This window comes from Heliangelus exortis, chromosome 1, assembly GCF_036169615.1.
Source record: "Heliangelus exortis chromosome 1, bHelExo1.hap1, whole genome shotgun sequence".
NCBI classification, from domain to species: Eukaryota; Metazoa; Chordata; class Aves; order Apodiformes; family Trochilidae; genus Heliangelus; species Heliangelus exortis.
Window position 1 is genome coordinate 120699771 of NC_092422.1, and position 19394 is coordinate 120719164.

The window sequence follows — 19394 nt, forward strand, 5'->3', positions numbered from 1 at the left end:
TCAAAAGGTGCTTGTGTAACACAGAAGATAGTTTGAGGTTAAAGTTCAAGTAGTTTCAAGAAGGGAAGGAATGTCATTTTGAAATTATTGTAATGTTGTTAGGATGGAGAGGAAAGACACCTTGTAAAAGCAAGGAGCAGCAATATTATTGCAGGATTTTATGATACAACTGCATCATAAAATGCAAAAATTGATGCAAATTCTGAAGCAGCATGTACATGCAGGATATTACAGCAAAGGTGCTTTGCCTTTATGTGACTGTACTCATTGCTGTTTCCCAGTCTGAGCCAGATTGCATTGCACTGGTTCAAATGTCAGTCTACCACATCCTACTACTTTGTCATCTGAGTGTTACATGGACAAAGCTTAAGTGTATGTGTCCTAATGGAAGAGGGCGGATATTCCCCGTTTATATATTAAATTTCTTATTTCAAACTTCTGTTGTGCCTATTTTCATCTCTTGACTTTTCCTTTACTCAGATTTTCTTCTATAGCTGTTTATCCTCTGGATCACATAAATTATGCTAAAAACGGTCTCATCATCATCAGCACACAGATGATGCAAAGCTGTCTGGGGAATCATTTACTATTGTAAAATACTCTGCTCCCCTTTTATAAGTTTTTTCCCCAGGATTTTTTTTTTATATGCAAGTCATTGAGGAAACTTTAAGACAAATTCCAGCAGCAGTCAGAAAAAAGTATTTTACAACTTGGTTGCTGAAACACTGAAACACCTTGCCCAGAGAGGTAATGAATGCCCTATCCCTGGAAACATTCAAGGTCAGGTTGGATGTGGCTCTGAGCAACCTGATGTAGATGCCCCTATTCATGGCAGGGGATTGGACTACATGGCCTTTAAAGGTCCCTTCCAACCCCAATATGCTATGATTCTATAAATCATAATCTTATTTACATTAGGCAACTCTAAATCACCAGACAGTTGTGATGCTGTTCTGTGCATGGGTTCTGTCCTAGGAGGGGTTTTTTTTGTTTGTTTTGTTTTGGTTTTTTTACAAGACAAGGTACTTCCTTAAAAGCATCTGCTACCTATCCAATTTTTTAATTTTTTTTTTTAATGGAGAGCAGATACAGGAATCTGTAAGGGCCTAGCACTGTTAACTGAGTTCTTTTCTTGCCTTCTATAATGTCAATATCTTGTTTTGATTTCCAGTATCAAAATTCTCATTGTTGTTTACAGCAATGAAGAACACGAAAGGAGAACTAGGGTTTACACAGCTTATACTTTGAACTACCTTTATTGTTGTTGCTATTATTATTATTATTATTATGTCACAAAGAAGAACACTTTTGTAGAAATGGCTACATGCAGCTTCATCTTAATTCTAGTTATTAATTCTAAAACTAGTGAAAAGGGTATTCTACCTTGGGGAGGAGGAAGGAGGAGAAGCCATCAGTTCTCTCCTTCCTGCTATTCCCTACAGAGAATTCATCTCCAATTAGAGCAGCAATTCACAGTTCTGGTTGAAGTACCAGATTGTTCCCATTTCAATAGATCACAAGTACAAAGCCCAAAGATCTTGGGAAGGAGTGACAATACTTAAGTGAACAAGACCAGGCAACACTTTCAATTTAACAGAACTAGTTAACACAAAGGCATGCATTTGAATGTATGAATTCCAGAGACACAGTCAGACTTCCATTGGAGCATACATACACATTCAAGTAAGAGAAAGAGTACATTTAAATAAACACACATGATTGCAAAGACCATGATGCTTACTACAGCACGAGATGAGATGCAGGAAATATTTGCTGTCATATTTCAATACAATCAGAAATCCACTGGATTCAGCTTTTTCATCATTTGCTTCGATTATCACAGAGTGATTTGGCTCAAAGTTTAGTGCTAGGTAATGATCCCTGGTTTCTCTAAAAATCAAAGTTTCTGTTACTAGTCCTGTTGGAAAGAAATGTTAAGACCATGGATTGCTTTCCACTTGTCTTCCTCTATTAGAATGAAACTCCACACTCCTAATACAAAAAACCCTGAAAGGACAGTCCATTCTTCTGAACATTTCTTCAGTTTTCTTAGAGTGGTCCTAGGCAGATGACAAACTGACAGACTGGCACAGCATCATGTCTGGAAGGAACCTTTGCAGATAACTCACTTTTCATTGGATAATTTTAGACTTTCAAAGAGAGAACTCCCAAGTTTCTGAACTGCCTCTGACATAGTTCTTACTTGCCTATCCAGCATTCTCCATCTCCTCTCCATTTCTTTCAGTGCTATATCATAGCTCATTACCCAATCTTGATGCCTCAGTTGTAAGTCACATAACTGCTTCAGAATCCTACTCTTGCATAGAATAAAAAAAAACAGCTTCATCTCACTTGGGAGATTAATAGCTCTGCTGAAATTTCACACTCCTCAGAGTCACTTAACTAGGTCATACACATTTTCATTAGGAAAAGAAGTTCCCATTTCAGATCTTTCAGAATCCTCCCAGGAACAGCATTCGCTTCTTTTCAAATGCTTAAAGTGCATTAATGTGACAACAAAATAAAAGAAGCAAAAAAAAAAAAACCAAAACAACCCAACCCATCACCAGGAAAAAAACCCAAAAACCAACAAAAAGACCCAAAATGCGAACAATCAAACCAAAACATAAAGCTACCCATAATGCGGTCCTGCTAAGATAGCAATGTTGAAAATGCAGGTATTAGAGACTGCCTTTCTTCACAGGTCACAATCTACCTGGCCCTGAATGCCAGCTAAGTAGCTACAATCCTTTTAATCACCAGAGTGTCAGCAACTCCCTTCATTCTTTAGCTTATTTATAGGGTGTGTGGGGTTTTTTTTTAAAGTTCTGCACCAAATCATAAAACAGAACTTCAGTCAGCTGTTTTTGCTACGAGAGCACTGCGATTTTGTGGAACTGGAGGGAAAGATTATGCTGTATGTACTGCCTGGGAGAAGGCCTATTCATCATTTTTTTGTAAATGGATGAAATTCCATTTGCTGGCTTCTTTAGTTCATTTTTGTAGGGTAACACAAAGCACAAAAAACCACCACAGACCTTAGCTCAACAAGCCCACCAGCTTGGTATAAATATCAGTGCAACAGCAGAGGCAATTAAATGTAGGAGAGAAAAGACTGCATTCATGTATCACAGCATGGATGCCATGAACTGTGCAGAGTCCTCCAAGGCAAATGTGTGTAGGCAGCATGCTAGAGTATGAGCAGCTGGAGAAGACAACTGTTGTGGCAAAATTGATCTGTGTGGTGGGGTAAAAAAAAAAAGAGGCTTCTTAGACATCATAGACTTCCTCTTCCATGGTATGACTGAAATCTTCATGAAGTCGGTGGAAAGTGTTGCGCCTCAGGATCTCCCAGCCACGATGAGAACTCGTCCTGGATGTGCTCCGTGACAACGACAGAGTTGGCAGTTCCTTCTTGTACAGGACATCCCTATTGATTTCCAGCTTTTCCAAACTTTTGTCATAGTTATCCCTATCCTGAACCTTAAATGCCTCTGTGTACCGCATCATCTTGTGCTTGTTGGGATCAACCCTGTCTTCAACTCTGTAAGAGGATTAAAAAACATGAACTGAATGAAGCAGAAACATGCCAGTTTATCAACACAGCCAAGCAGCCACAAGAAAAATAAACGTATTGACCCTGACATTCCAGAAAGATCTATAGAAAACCAGGAAGCTGATTATAGGCAAGGAGCTACTAGACCATCATCCCTGTCATTGACTTCAGTACCCATATCTGCTCATGATTTCCTGTCCTTTAACTCATTTCCCAGTCATGATTTGCCCTTTCCATTTTGCCAGCTGTAAGCTATTGGCAGACCTATGCCACTTGCCTTTAGCTCTAGATCCTTTATTTGTATATATGCATGTATTCATCCATTTCCTTTGTTCTTATCTGTTCTCCTCTGGTAGCCTATGTCTGGAAGCCTCAGGATGTCACTTATTTTCTGCTGAGCTTTTATTTAACTGCTTCACTCCAAAAAATCTTTCTCTACATTACTTAGAGCCTGTCTTCTGAAGTACTGTCCCACACTATATACAATTGACATACACTGAGAGAACTCAATCCTACCAACACTCTTTTCTCATAACATCCAATGGAGAATTGTTGCTGAGATATTGTTGTTGCAGATTTATATTCTGCACCTTGGACTGAAGGTTTTGCCTTTATGTCTGCTTTCTGCCTGTTCTGTCCAGCAAACCTGAAAATCCAGTCCTATTTCATACAGCCACCACTCCCCCTTCTGGCTTCAACAGCAAAAGACGATACAGTTTAAAAAAAAACCCAAAACACATGACCAAAGTTTAATCTTTTATCATCCTGGTATAAATATTGACTAAAATCAGAAATAATGAGGAATCTAGTGCTATCTAGTCTGCAAATTTTTTGTTATTTCAGTACCTAAACTAAAATCCTGGACACAAGACTTTGCCAGCCAGTGCAGTCTTTGCAAAGTTTAACACACTCTAGGTTCACATGAGAGAGAAATCTTGCTTTTTAATTATTCCTGTTCTGTTTTTGAATAATCTGTAGTGCAGTTCATTGCTTCTGAATGCCTAATTGGTTTTGCCCCTGCCATTTCTTCTAATGGATAGGGACAGCAAACCCAGCACAGCAATTAAGTTTTGTGATCCTCATTGCAAGAAGTTTTAAAGAAAAATTCAGGCCTTATAACCCATGAAATTACTGGTGTCTGTCTCCTGTGACAACTAGGTAAAAAAACACCAGTTGATTTTACAAGGAATTGCACAGTAGAGCTTCCTGAGGGGAACAGTGCTTTCCTATCAGTCACAGAGAGAAAACAGATGAAGGTCCATATTCTGAAAGAGAAGGAATCCTAACACTCCTCTCCAGGCCACTGGGGAGGCTCTTTATTAACATCCATAGATGGGATTCCTCTCCTAGGGTCCTTACATGCCCACACTAGAGGAGAACACACCTGAGATACCATCGGTCCCCCAGCCCGTACTCCCGCCCGCAGATTCCAGAGCGAGGCCAGAGACACCGTGGCAGCTTCCGCTCCAGCATGACAGTGGTAGCCACAACCTTTGGGATTAAAAAAAACCAAAACCAACAACCTAGATGAATTACAAACAAATAAAACTCTCTTTCAAAATCAGCAGTTTCGTGAGTGCCAACCCATTACTGTACTTTATTACAGCTCCACATGTAATGAAGAAAAATTATAGAGACAACACTGTTTATGACAGGGCAGATCATTATTTTAGTCCTAAATGTGCCATCTTTTGAGGAAACAATGCTGCTCTTAAACACTAAGTTTCTTTCCTTTTATACCAGATGGCAACAAGTAAAATAATAAATTTACAACTTGTATCTGTACTAATTATCATCAGAATTTACCAATAAGGCCACACTACTACATTTAATCATTCGACAATGTTTTCTCATGCAAAAATACTAGGAAATGGATTTTATGTTCAGCAGCTATATAACTGATGTGGTTGAAGTTTTCTGCCTTTTGAGCAAGAGTCGGGCCAACTTCTCTTAACAGATCTAAAGACATTACTGACTGTACACACTGGTATTACATACTGTAATCATTACTTTGCATTCTGCCTCCTCTCAGTCAATCTCTCTTAACAATAATTTAACTGGTACACAGAAATATGATTTTAAAAAAAAAGTACAACTTTAATTCTGTTTAACGAGAGATGCCACGTGTAAGCTCAGGAGAGACAGGATAGACAAGAAAGGCTGGACGGGCTTCCTGCTGCTATTTGAAACAAGGCATGAACACCCACAGAGCAAAGGTATACTGGCAGACTCTTTCATATAGCAAGATGTTCAGAAGAGTAGTCTTGCATTTAAACACCTCAGACTCATAGAAAATATGAAAGAAATTTGGTGGTTGGTGTACAGACACTGTAAAACAGAACTAAAAGGGCCTGGCTTATGATACCAGCCCTTGAGAAAAATGAAGCAGAGCACAGATGGCAGAGTAAGTAATAGCACCATCCAGCACTTTTTTGTGGACAACTTTTCCTCTTTATATTCAAAGAGAACCCCCTAGCCCCTAAGCTAAATTACCTGGGCCCTCCAGAGTTCATCCCGCTCATGGGCAACTCTCCAGTGGGTGTCACCCATCATGGCAATCAACAAGTTGAGCATGAGGAGGGTGGCAATGATGGCGAAGGCAAAGTATACAACGCTGTACATGAAGGGCAGGTCCACATCATAGTTTGCAGGGCCATCAATGATAGTGAGGAACAGCTCAAAGGTGGTGAACAAGGACATGGGATAGTTGTAGAACTGCCCAAGGTTTTCAGGGTTCTCTGTCTGGAAGATGATGTAAAAGGCTAGAGGAGACCAAAAAAAAAAAAAAAAAGCAAGATGGTTTAACAACAGGAATCACATTCCAAGAGTAACAAGAGAATATGACATAGTGACAATACAAAGTGATATGGGAAGGAGCTGCATGTGTTTCTATTCCTAGTGCAGCACATACCATAACAAGGACAAACCCCTACTAAAATCACTGGTGTCCATTATAAAATGGCTCAGAATTACTTCGATTTTTCATTTGTTCTCAAAACAGTGATACATTCTCCTTCAAGGATATAATAAACCTATCTGTGTTAATCTCATCTTCCAAGGGTGAATATCATAAGCGCAGTCTGTTTTAAAACCTTGATTTACATATATGTAGCATTATCTGGATTGCCCTAATTTCTGCTACCCTAGAAAGAGCAAGAGTTGAAAACAAAACCCATGAAAACAGAAAGCAGCACTAGGAAAGTGATCATGCTCAAAAACCTAAAAGCTATACAATATCACTAGCTTTGCTAGATAGCTCAAAGGGAAACTTGAAAATATATAAAACCCCGTACACTTAATTCACACTGGAGAAGATGTCAAGGGTAACACAGTATATTCCTCTTGGAGACTCACCTGAGGCAAAGCCTAGTATCACCACAGCCATGAGCCAGCAAAAACGCATAAGATCTCCAAATATCATCTGTAGAGCAAAGACAGAGTCACCATAAGGCTCAACTGTCTCACCAATGTAAACTATTTTTCCAGATTCCAAGACCATGAGTAGACTAATGGAAACTTCTGCATAAAAAATATCCAAAACTCTGTGCAGACAAGAACGCTTGCCATTAATGCTAGTCCTGAAGGAGAAAAAGTATTCTTTCAGTTATAGAAACACAGAATCACAGGATTCTTTTGGCTGAAAATGACCTTTAAGATCATCACATCCAATCACTAAGCTTGCACAGGGCCAAGTCCACCATCAGACCATGTCCCTGAGCACCACATTTCATGTCTTTTAAATGCCTCCAGGGACAGTGAATCAATCACTTCCTTGGGCATCCTGTTTCAGTGCCTGAAAACCTTTCAGTAAATACATTTTTCCCAACATCCAATCTAAACCTCCCTGGTGCAATTTGAGGCCATTTCTTCTTGTTCTATTGCTTCTTTCTTGGGATAATAGACCAATGCCCACCTTGATACAGCCTCCTCTTAGGTAGCTGCAGAGAGCAATTACATCTCCCCTTAGCCTCCACTTCTCCAGACTGAAAAACCCCAATTCCTTCAGACACTCCTTGTAAGACTTGTACTCTAGACCCTTCACCAGCTTTGTTGCCCTTCCCTAAAGGGGAACACACACACTACAGCAGCTTAATGTCTTTCTTGTAGCAAGGGGCCCAAAACTGGGTAGTACAAAATTACAGATTTATCAGAGTTGGAAGGGACCTCTAGAGATCATCTAGTCCAACTCTCCCAGTAAAGCAGGATCCTCTAGAGCTCATTACACAGGATGGCACCCAGGTGGGTTTTGAGTATCTCCAGAGAAGGGGACTCCACAACCTCCCTGGGCAGCCTGTTCCAGTGCCTGGTCATCCTCATAGTAAAAAAGTTTTTTTCTCATGTTTAGATGGAACTTCTATGTTCCAGCTTGTGCCCATTGTCTCTCATCCTGTCACTGGGAACTACCAAGAAGAGTCTGGCTCCATCTTCCCTGCACCCATCCCTTAGATATTTGTAGATATTAACAAGGTCTCCCCTCAGCCTTCTCTTGTCCAGGCTAAAGAGTCTCAGCTCTGTCAGCCTTTCCTCATGAGAGAGGTGCTCCAATCCCCCAGTCATCTTCATTGCCCTCCACTGGACTCTCCCCAATAGTTCCCTGTATCTCTTGAACTGGGGAGCCCAGAACTGGATGCAGTATTCCAGCTGTGGCCTCACCAGGGCAGAGTAGAGGGGATGAATGATGTCCCTCGACCTATTGGCCACACTCTTCTTAATGCAACCCAGGATTCCATTGGCCTTCCTGGCAACAAGGGCACACTGCTGGCTCATGGATAATTTACTAGCAGGACCCCCAGATCCTTCTCCTCTGAATTGCTTTCCAGCAGGTCCTCCCCTAACCTGTACTAGTGCTTGGGGTTCTTCCTCCCCAGGTGCAGCACCCTACACTTGCTCCTGTTGAACCTCATCAGGTTCAACAAGGTCCAGGTCATGCTGGATGGCAGCACAGCTCTCTGGAGTGTCAACCACCCCTCCCAGCTTTGTCTCATCAGCAAAGCTGCAGAGGATACACTCTCTCTCTCTCTGCCCAGGTCGTTGATGAACATGTTGAAAAAGACTGGACCAAGTACTAACCCCTAGAAGGACTCTGGTGGCTACAGGCCTTCAACATGACCCTGTTCCACTGATCACATCCCTCTGAGTTCTGTCACCCAGCCAGCTCTCAATCCACCTAAGTATCCACTAATCTAGCCCACACTTCTTGAGTTTCCTTATGAGGATGTTATGGGAGACAGTACTGAAAGCCTTGATGAAGTCAAGGTAGATAACATCCACTGCTCTCCCCTCATCTAGCAAGACAGTAATTAAATACAGTATCACACTATTCAAGATGCAGCTTCACCAGTGCTGAGTATAGGGGAACCATCTCCATTCCTGCTGGCAACACTGTTTCTGATACAAGCTAGGATGCTACTGGCCTTCTTGGCCACCTGGGCACACTGCTGGCTCATATTCAGCCATCTGTCAATAAACACTTCCAGGGTCCTTTTCAATATGGCAGCTTTCCAGCCACTCTTCCCCAAGCCTGTTGTGTTGCCTGTATTTGTTGTGACCCAGGTGCAGACTTGGCCTTGCTAAACCTCATACAATTGGCCCCAGCCCAGCCTGTCCAGGTCCCCCTGTAGAGCCCTCCTACCCTCCAGCAGATCAACACTCCTTCTCAACTTGGAGTTCCTGCAGACTTACTGAGGGTGGACTCAATCTTTTTCTCCCGATCATTTTTGATAAAAATATTAAACAGAACCACCCCCAGTACTGAGCCTTGGGAAACACCACTTCTGACTGTCCACCGACTAGATTTAACTCTATTCACCACAACTCTTTGGGCCCAGCTATCCGGCCAGTTTTTACCCAATGAAGAGTATACTTGTCCAAGCCATAAGAAGCCAGTTTCTCCAGGTGAATGCTGTGGGAAACTGTGTCAAAGGCTTTGCTAAAGTCTAGGTAGACAACATCCATACCCTATCCCTCATCCATGAAGCGGGTCACCCTATCACAGAAGATCAGGTTAGTCAAGAAAGACCTGCCTTTCATAAACCCATGCTGACTGGGCCTGATCGCCTGGTTGTCTGTGTGATGGCACTCCAGATAATCTGCTCCATAACCTTCCCCATAACCAACGTCAGAGAGTCCTGTAGTTGCTCAGATCCTCCTTCTGGTCCTTCTTGCAGATAGGTGTCACGTTTGCTAAACTCCAGCCAACCAGGACCTCCCTGGTTAACCAAGACTGCTGACAGATGAAAGAAAGTGGCTTGGTGAGCACTTCCATCAGCTCTTTCAGTACCCTTGGATGGATCCCATCTAGCCCCATAGCTTTGTATGTCTGTGTAGGATGGCAGCTTGCTAACCATTTCCCCTGAGATTATGCGGGCACTATTTTGCTTCTCATCCCTTTCTTCCAGCACAAAGGGGCTGGATATAGAACTGGTAGCCACATTAAGTTACAGCTGGGCATAGGCCCTTCTAACTTTCTCCCTGAATAGAGTAACAGCATCTTTGTAGTCCCCCTGAGTCACCTGCCCTGTCTTTCAAAGAAACCAGCTTTTTTTTTTTTTTTTCCTTGACTTCCAACCAAAGCTCTTTGTTCAGCCAAGTTGTAGGCGTACCCTGTCTGTCACCAGCAGGCCTGGTGTCATGTAAAATAACCAAAAAACACAAAATCCTGCTGATGACACCAGTTTTGAAGCCAGGTACTGATCTGCTGACTCTACCTGCTCCTTCTCTCATCATTGCCTGCAAGTGGAGGAATAGAGGAGAACACTAGTTGGCAGCACTTGTTCTCCCTGTTTACAAAGAGGTATCAGGATGTGTTTTAATCATAAGATTTGTGTCTTATACCTTCTGGATCATGATGGTAAAGGGTCCGAGCATCTGGAAGCCTCGTGCGAAGTACATGACATTGCACCATCCTAGCACGAGGGCAAAGGACATGGGCACCACCTCACCAGTTGTGCTGGTGAGACGCATCACCATGGTTACTAGAATCATGCAAGCATATGTGATGCTGCAAAGGAAGAGGCAGAGACAGTGAAAAAAAGGTTCAGTACAGGAATCTTATCCTCCTTGTTTTCTTTTCAGAAATTCCACAACAGGCACATACAGCTACCATCCCCCATAGTCAGAGACCTCTCAGCACTGTCAAGCTCTACCTGTCCACTCAGCTGGCTTCCTACATACTAGCTGAGCCAGTAATAGAAACACATGAAGAGAGGAATACTCTAAAAGCATGGAAAAATTTACTCGTCCAGTAATAGAAACACATGAAGAGAGGAATACTCTAAAAGCATGGAAAAATATACTCATCCGGCAAAGGACAGTCATGGGGAAAATGAGAGACAATTTGTTAGACTTAAAAAGTGCTGTACTTACACAATTATGTGGAAAGGTCCTCCTAGGATGGTTTGTCCAAAGTATTTTGCTGCTCCAACTCTAAGGATATCTGGGATCTAAGAGAGATATCTGATTAACTTTAGGACTTAAGACAGATTCCAGTACACTATTCAGTGTCATGGTAACCACAAATAATCACAGGAAACCAGGGCTGGCTACATCTGCTTTGTTTGCTGGTCCAGTTTAATTTCTATAGTCCTTTAAAACAGAATGATTTAGTCAGGTAGGCCCCTCTCAGGATGGGACAAAGATTGCCTCAAAATCTAAGAGCAGCTGGGAAAGCTGAGAGACTTTTGTATGTGGCAGAGGTGTTATATTACAGAGCTGTGAGTCTGAAGTTCATCTAGATTACTGAGACCAGAAGAAGAGCAAAGCCTCAGCAATGAAGACTATAAGGACCTTCTTGGGGAATCAAAGGAGGCTGTTATAATTCTCACTGTGTTATCTGTAGTGTAGCCCCACAGTCATGACCAAACACGGGAACAAGGACCTGTCCTTCTGGAACATACATGGCAGAGAAAAGGCTGTTTACAAGACCCATTTTATTTCAGTTCTCCCTGTCAGTGCCATTTTAGTTTTCTCATATAGAAGTTTCAGTGTTCTGTTTCATATTGTAATAAACTCAAGTGGAAGATTAATTTGTTTTAATTTTAGAAAAAAACCATTTTTTTTTAAAGATTATGGTAAGCAGAGTATCTAAACATGAACAGAGTCCACCTCAGAACTCTGGTTGCATAAGGCTCCATGTATAGGTCCATACAGTCACAAATCTCCAATTAAATATAAACTTCTCTGCACATGCCCAGAAAACATTTCACTCAGCATCCCTGAATACATGAGTATTTTAGGGGTGTTGGGTCAAAAATCTCTCAGAATCTCATGCAACAGCCAGGACTCAGTTTGATGGTGCTAATAGGAACTGTAGCATTACCCTGCAGATAGTGTTTGAGAGTACAGCCAGTTCTTCTGACTCCTTCTTCCACTGGAGTCTTACCAGTACATTGTCACAGTCTGTTTCATCCAATAGATATTGTTGACAGTGTCAACTGCCACAGGCATACATCAAAGCACTCAGACTAACAAAATAACCCCTGCCAAGTTATGAGCAAAACGTATTTGCTCCGTAAGTAAAATCTGTCTTGATTAAATTTGAGACTATATAGCTCACTGTTTCTCTTACCTCGAGGATCAAAATCACTACAGCTCCAATGACTGTGATCAGCTCTCCCACCAGCCTCAGCTCATCTTCGTATGTCATATATGATTCCTGGGGGAAAAAAAAAAAAGTGTGGGGAGTGAAGGGAAATTTTATTAAAAAGAGGATGGGGGAAAAGAAGGCACACTGTTACTGTAATAAACATGACTAAGCCTGACAAGGCCCCAGGAGCCAGCCCAGACCCAGCAAGAGAAAACAGAACATACTCAATGTTCTGACAAAGGATTTCACAGCTGGTGGAGAGAGAAGGAGGTCAACTGCAATAGGTGGCAGCTGTGAAAAACTTGGACTTCCCAGTTAAGTAGCTCAGATTAGAATTGCCCAATGCTGCCTACAGGGCTCTGAGTCCTGCAGACACAGTACCTGAAGCATTTTCTGGACATAGATTGTATTGTCTCGACTGCTTGTTTTGTTGCCTGTTCGAGGTTTCAGTGGTCGGTAGACACAGCACATCGTGAAGCAGACCATGTAGAGTATATAGAATAAAGCCAGGAAACAGAAATAGGGACGACCATACAAATTCCACTTCAGGCTCACCAGCTCCTTCACAGGTGTTAGGTCCAAGATCTGGCGTGCCTTAGAGAGATAGAAAGAAGGAATTAATTGCCATAAGAACTTTTATAAGCATCATTCATGTCATTTTCTGGGAGAACGTTAACAAACTCTTCTAACCTACTGTATTGGAAGCTGAATGCAAATACATGAGAACATGTTACAGAAAATAAAATTCATTAGTATCAATGTTTACATGCGTATTAGAGGTGGGCTAGTTTTAAATTATCAGAAAGTTTATAAAACCTGTGAACATGAGGGATTCAATTATGTACAAAACTTCTTCAATTCATTAATCTTCTTTTACTGTAACTGGAATCAATTTTGAAGATTTTGTGTTAAGCAAGACAGCACAGTGCACTTTAAAGGAGATGGATACTGTCCACACAAAATACATATGGTTATTAGGGCACAGATTGAAAATAATATGATTTGGATTCTAATTTCATTCACTTGGATTTGTATCTCCAAATCAGTTCTGTGTTTATACATGTAAGTTAGCATTGCTTTCAACAGCTATCAACTATAGTAACATTTGTGGAAACTCTTAATCTTTTTTAAGTTTTAAGTTAATCTTTTAACTCTTTAATCTTAATCCTTTCTTATATAGGAAATATATCAAAAGGTCCTTTTGATGATTAGCTCTCTGAAAGCTAATGTTTCTGAAAGACCCTGATTTTACCTTGATTTAGCAGATAACTGAGAGGGCTTTGGAAAGATCTCAGAAATTCCTTTATTTCTGTCTAAATACAGCCTGTTAATGTACTGGATTTCTGAAGGTTTTCAGCACTCAGCTATAATGATAAAAAATGCGTAATATCAACAGTGAGATATACTGTGAAAAAAAAAACAGGGTCTTTCAACTTACTTCCTTTATATTATTTATATTTTTATGCTTTCTGTCTTTCTTTTTAGAATCTCAGTGGTGCAGCTCAAATATATCTAGAAGGCCATATACATTTCCAAGAAGCTTCAGTGAGCATATTGCATGATATGAAAAATACAGCTGCTGCGAAAGCTGAGATTGTGTTTCTGTCAAACACAAATATGGTTCTGTGTATATCTGTACATATCATGTAAATGAGGAATTCTATACAAAATGAAAGCCTCATTAAAAAAAGTTGAGACCATAGTTTTAGAAATGTCAGAGGCTCTATAAAATGTAAGAGCAGTGGAGTTATGAACACTCAGAATCCACTGCAGTGGGCAGAATCCTCTCCTATCATACAATTCCATTTCAAAAACTAGCGGGGACTCCAGAAATTTCCTTAAGTTTCCTCATGGTTAAGCTGGCTAATTTGCACACATGCATCTCTAAAAGACTAAGAAAATACAGTGAGATGATATGGAAAAAAAAATTCAACATCTTTTCCTCTGTTGAACATTGCTCATCTATGCCTCTGAGTCCATCTGTTGATTTGCTGCTGGGATTACAACTGTAAAACTTGGGAGATCACTAGATTTCATCCACTAGATGAAATGGTGCTATATGAACTGTCTAATAAATGCCATTACTTCTTCCTACAAACTTTGCCTCATCGATGTCCTTAGAGTATCACTACTACAAGTATACCCATCACAGACATTTAGGCACCTAAAGAAGGTATTTTCATTAGTGACGTGCTTGTCCTAAAATTTTTTCTCTTTTCTCTTTCTCTACAGGTTGCCATTAATTTTACCTACAGTATAAATTGCTCTCTGTAAATACTTAGTTACTTACTTTTCTCTATCAACTACATGTGAAACTTAAGAAAACTGAATTCCTTAATTAAACACCTTGGTGAAAAAAATTAGGTAGGATTAATCTAGGCCAAGTGCACTTCTTTGGCTTAATTTTTCCAATATGAACACACAATGTTGTGAGCTAAAAAAAGTATTCAGTCTCAAGCCCACCCAAAACTAGACACTGCTTAATAAACTAGTCCATGAAGAAAGAATGAACCACATGGTAAAGATGTTAATTTTAGTATTTAATGCACTACTGGGATGTATTCAAAGCTTTAGTGGCAAGAACACTATGCTGATATGAATAAAAAGGACGTGAGAATACTAGGGTCTTTTCATACTGAGTTCTTTTTAAAAATTTGGTTTCCAATTCCCTAGTGGTCATAAACTGCAGACTCTCACTGTTAAGAATTATGTTCCACAGAAGTGACAAATGTTATTTTCAAAGTAGATGGATGATACTGACTCAGGTTATCATGGCCTCCAAGATCTGTAGTAGCTGAAGAACTACTCAAACTGTTTCTCTTACCTCGAGGATCAAAATTACTACAGCTCCAACGACTGTGAGATGATGGATCAGATCCATCATCAGATGGATCACCTTTAAGCATTTTCAAAACTAAATTCTCTTTTTCATTCAGTTAGAAGCTATATTATGTTAAAGTGAAAGTAAAACATAGATATTTTGGTTATAGGTACCCGCAAGCTCAGAAAATCACCATGGAGTCTTTTTGTGGTTTTCTGTGATCTCACTGTAATTAATTGGGGTCCATTCTCAATCTGGAAGAAACCAGGACAGCTTAACTGAAGCTGTAATTGTACTGTTTTCCTCAAATTGAAGACTTATAGCATAAGTAGGACAAACAGTGTACTTCACATATTTCTTATGAATTTGCCCCACACACTGTTAAATTCTGTGAGATCTACTTCTCATTGTCACGTTTAGGGGACCACTGCAATAAGAAAGAACATGTAAGTCCCAATTGGCACGAGTGGTTTACTTTGAAGGAAAACTTCTTATTGCACTCTAGATGTTTTTCTTCTTTTGCTGCATTGCCCAGTTTCCTCTAAGTCAGCCAAAGACAGACTGTGCCTCGTGCAAGGAATGTTTCAGCACACAGATATGACACTCAGTGGTCTAAGAAATACCCTAAAGGACCAGAAGGAAGTGAGAGACAACGAATCTAGATAGCCTTAGGTGTTCTGTTTTGTGTAGATGTCAGTATTATAGAATCCTTTGCATAAGAGAGTAGCTTTCATTTTCAAAAGGATTATGTATTCTTAAAAGCTTAGTATAAACTTCCTGTAGGTTAGTTCCCTTGTATTTCTGACACTTTTCATTCACCTAAGGGTAAGAAAATCTATCTTAGTACCTATTTGCCTATGTATCTTCCTGAATACAAGAGGAAGTTGCTTTTGACTGGGATCTAAAGATGCTGCTCTAGTCTAACACTGCAAGGATATGATTGGATGGGGTGACACATTGCATTCTTCTAGAGAAGACAAAAACATTTTTGACCAAACCTATATCAAATACAAAAAAATATTACTATTTATGCATGCAAAAGTTGCAATTACTCCTATTTGAGAGCATGCTGAAAAATAAGAAAATCATTGTATCTCATGGTATTTGGGGACATCTTATCCTCTGAAACTAGGAATCCTGGATCTACATATATTATGTTTTGGAAGAAGACTGAGACAAATTATTCTTCTTCCTTTTAGGATTACAGTTTAGTCTTCAGAACAATATATAAGGTTGTTTTATTTTTCTGATATATACTTCTTTGCTCTGAATTTCTGTACCTATTGCCACATGGAGAAATTTATATGACTTTAAATAAAAACAAACAAGAGTTCCGTAGTCTTCCTCCACATTGTGCAAAGCTCTCCAGTAGCTGAAACTTTTGTTAGAGAAGTTTGCCTAAAATGTTGATAGATGGAAATAATACAGGATGGGTAGAATGTGCTGATTAAAGTAACCTCTGATTAATTTCCCATCATATTAGCGTTATTTAAGGTGATAACAACTGATAGTGCAGGGTACATAGGAAGTCTTATGCAGATCTGTCTCAGCTTGCCATTGCACTTTTATCTTGGTGATCCCTTTACAAACTTTTGAGCCTACAGTAGAGATAATTCCCCTATTTTATTTGGACTCAGAACCTAGACAAGCAATGTCATTAAATGAAGTGAAGAATGAGTGGCTATAAAAGGCATTCTTGTTCAGGATTTCTAAGCATAGCTGTGTCTCATGGGGACACTTACTTTCCCAGTTACAGAAAGCTACTTGCTAGAGGCACCTGTATCTTCAAGCCTGTTAGAGAACCCTTTATGAAATCACACAATATAATTTCCTGTAGCTTGTTCATACAAAGTTCTTTCAATCACCTGCAACTTCCCCACAGCAGAAGAAACTGTGTGTAAAGCATTAGATGTTGCCAGATCATTACAAAGCTGGCACATTTAATGTATTCCCTGGTAGGAAGTACTTGCTCTATGGCTAATATAAAAGTTCTTGAACCTTCAAACTCCTCATTCTTCCCCTTTCATTATCACCATGCTCTGCACATAGAAAGCATGTGGTGCCCACAGTACCTCTCTTTTCTTGGTCGAGACAATGAGCTCAAGGAAGGACTGATCTTCAGCCCAGGAGTCAATCTCTGTGAGATCATAGAGCACAGTGGTCAAGGGGCCAAAGGACCAGAGATTGTGCTTCCGCTTCTGCATAAGGTATTGAAACATCTGAGGAGAAAGAAGCAGGCAGGGTATATCAGAACCTTTCCAGTATATATTGTACTTGCAACAAGACCAAATGAAGGTGTTAAACCCCTTGATTACAATGTATTTTCCTTGAACGTGGTAGGTGTTTTGATTTCATATCTCTCGGGAGCAATTATAGCAGATTAAGAAGTGGAGGAACTTTTCTTGACTCCCATTTGATTACTAGCTCATGCTTGAGGCAAAGGATGAGTGATTTTCATTTTAAATTCTAATCATAATGCTAAAGCTATCTGACAGACTTGTACATCTTGACATTAAATTTCCTACGGAATGACACGTTCCTTAGGAAAAAAAAAAATTCTTGTATACTCTTCTACAAGTTGTCAAGAAAGAGGTATGGCAAAGGAAACGATCCTGCCCTTTTGTGGCTCTACAGAAGAAACACTAACCATCTTTATCTGCATGAGAGTATATGTTAAATATTGAGTTCTTGACTATGAATTAATGTCTGTGGATACCTGAAGAAGTTTCCTGTGTCTCCCATTTCGGGTAATGAATCTAGACAAAAACAATCATTTCAGTCAGACTTCAAAAAAGTTACTGTGAGTGAGTATAACTGCTTGTTTAACTGCTTGTTTAGCTCAAATGTTTCAAAAATAGAGTAAATGATCTATTCTTTAAGCCCTTGTTTCTTTCATTAGAATAAAGAAATTTCTAATACAGGTTTTCTGGTCCTACATAAGATTTCTGGAAAAAAAAAAAGATTATTTGCTATGTATGTTATGCAGCTTCTGCCCACTAAAAACATGCACAAACCTGCTTGGTTTGGATGGCATTATTTCAAGTTCTCCTTTTGTTAAACTCACCACAGTGTTGCCCTCAACTCCAGCCAGTTTGAATGGAGTAAGACCCTCATTGTTAGGAATCAATTCAAGTGATCCTGGTCCCTCTTTGTTCCTGTCATAGGAAAGTATCAGGCTGTACATGTGGCAGGCAAATGTCTTATTAGGTTGGAGAACCAGGATGTGAAGAACAGTGTTACCTACAAAGGAAGCAGACCAGATAAATTATATGGAATAGCCCTATGTAAAGACTGGCAATTAAGTGATCCAGTTAATAGTGGCTTTCATTTTCCTCACACCCCTCATACACAGTTCTTTCTAATAAGAGAAAAATATGTGCATGCACAGATGACAGAATCTGTAGTGTCCAGATCTACTGTATGCAGTTCACTACGCCCCACAGCACATACCCAGATAATCTTGAGCCCTAATGTCAGCTCCATTTTCAATGAGCAACTGTACAATTTCCTCATTTCCCACACAGGCAGCAAATGATAAAACATGCTCTCCTGCAAAGAAAGGAATAGGGAGAAATAGCATTAAGACCCTAGGAGGTAGGAGAAGTTGAGGCACTCTGAGGGAAATCTATAAATGTTATGAAGCCAGAGGTTATGAAAGGAAAAGTTACTTTGGGTAACATGTAAATTTCCTATCCCACTCCTCACACTATTCACTAAAGGAAAACACCTGCCTCCCACAACATTAAAAGGAAGAAGTACTCTTGTAAGATTATTGTTGTAACAAGGCTCACAAATAAGTTGTGGTAAATGCTGCTAGGAAGAAATTAAATTATAATTCTTATACAATTATACAATATGTATATTTACAATATATTTGTATATTTACAATATATATAATAAGTATACTTATACTTATGTAGTATTTAGATACTCAGATGGAATCTTACTGTCTGTTAAAAGGTGCCTGATTGATAACAACCGGAGACAGGAGCTTCTGCTTACCCAGCTTAGATAAAAAAGCAAGTAAGCCTTATATTCCCCCATCATTCAGCTGATTCCCTCCCCTAGCACCAAGCGAAGAGGATAAGACTGTACCAAAATAGAGAAGATTCTGGGAATTGCGCCTGAAGAATTGCCCGGTGGCCCGTGCTGTGCAGGCATTAGCCCCTCTCTTAATGAGAGCCTTCACCAAAGTGATGTTCTGGTTCACTGCTGCAATGTGGAGAGCTGTCTGCCCTGTAAGACACAGAAATAAAACCTTGCCTACCAAGAAATCCACTTCAGTCCCATCAGTAGCCTACAGTTCACATTTCAGTCATGGCAAATCTAAGCTTTTTGGGATTGCAGCCATAGCAGCTGTATGACTTAGCTTTGAAGTTATCCTCATTGAATGCTGAAGGTTGGACTACAGATTTTTCATGTGTCCCGTTCTA

At 40.0% G+C, this 19394-nt stretch overlaps 1 protein-coding gene across 1 annotated transcript in view; it reads right to left on the reverse strand.

Annotated features, from left to right (window-relative positions):
- Positions 1-1237: 1237 nt before the first annotated feature.
- Positions 1238-19394, reverse strand: part of LOC139804967 (transient receptor potential cation channel subfamily V member 6-like) — a 28179-nt gene continuing 10022 nt past the window's right edge. Inside the window, exons 4-15 of the mRNA XM_071762840.1 lie at positions 19057-19197; positions 18412-18510; positions 18026-18201; positions 17034-17180; positions 12522-12734; positions 12123-12209; positions 10922-10998; positions 10391-10556; positions 6911-6977; positions 6050-6318; positions 4941-5047; positions 1238-3544 (exon numbers count right to left, since the gene is read on the reverse strand). Coding sequence (XP_071618941.1) covers positions 3271-3544; positions 4941-5047; positions 6050-6318; positions 6911-6977; positions 10391-10556; positions 10922-10998; positions 12123-12209; positions 12522-12734; positions 17034-17180; positions 18026-18201; positions 18412-18510; positions 19057-19197 — 1823 coding nt within the window. The 3' untranslated portion in view covers positions 1238-3270. The remainder of the gene's footprint in view (positions 3545-4940; positions 5048-6049; positions 6319-6910; positions 6978-10390; positions 10557-10921; positions 10999-12122; positions 12210-12521; positions 12735-17033; positions 17181-18025; positions 18202-18411; positions 18511-19056; positions 19198-19394) is intronic.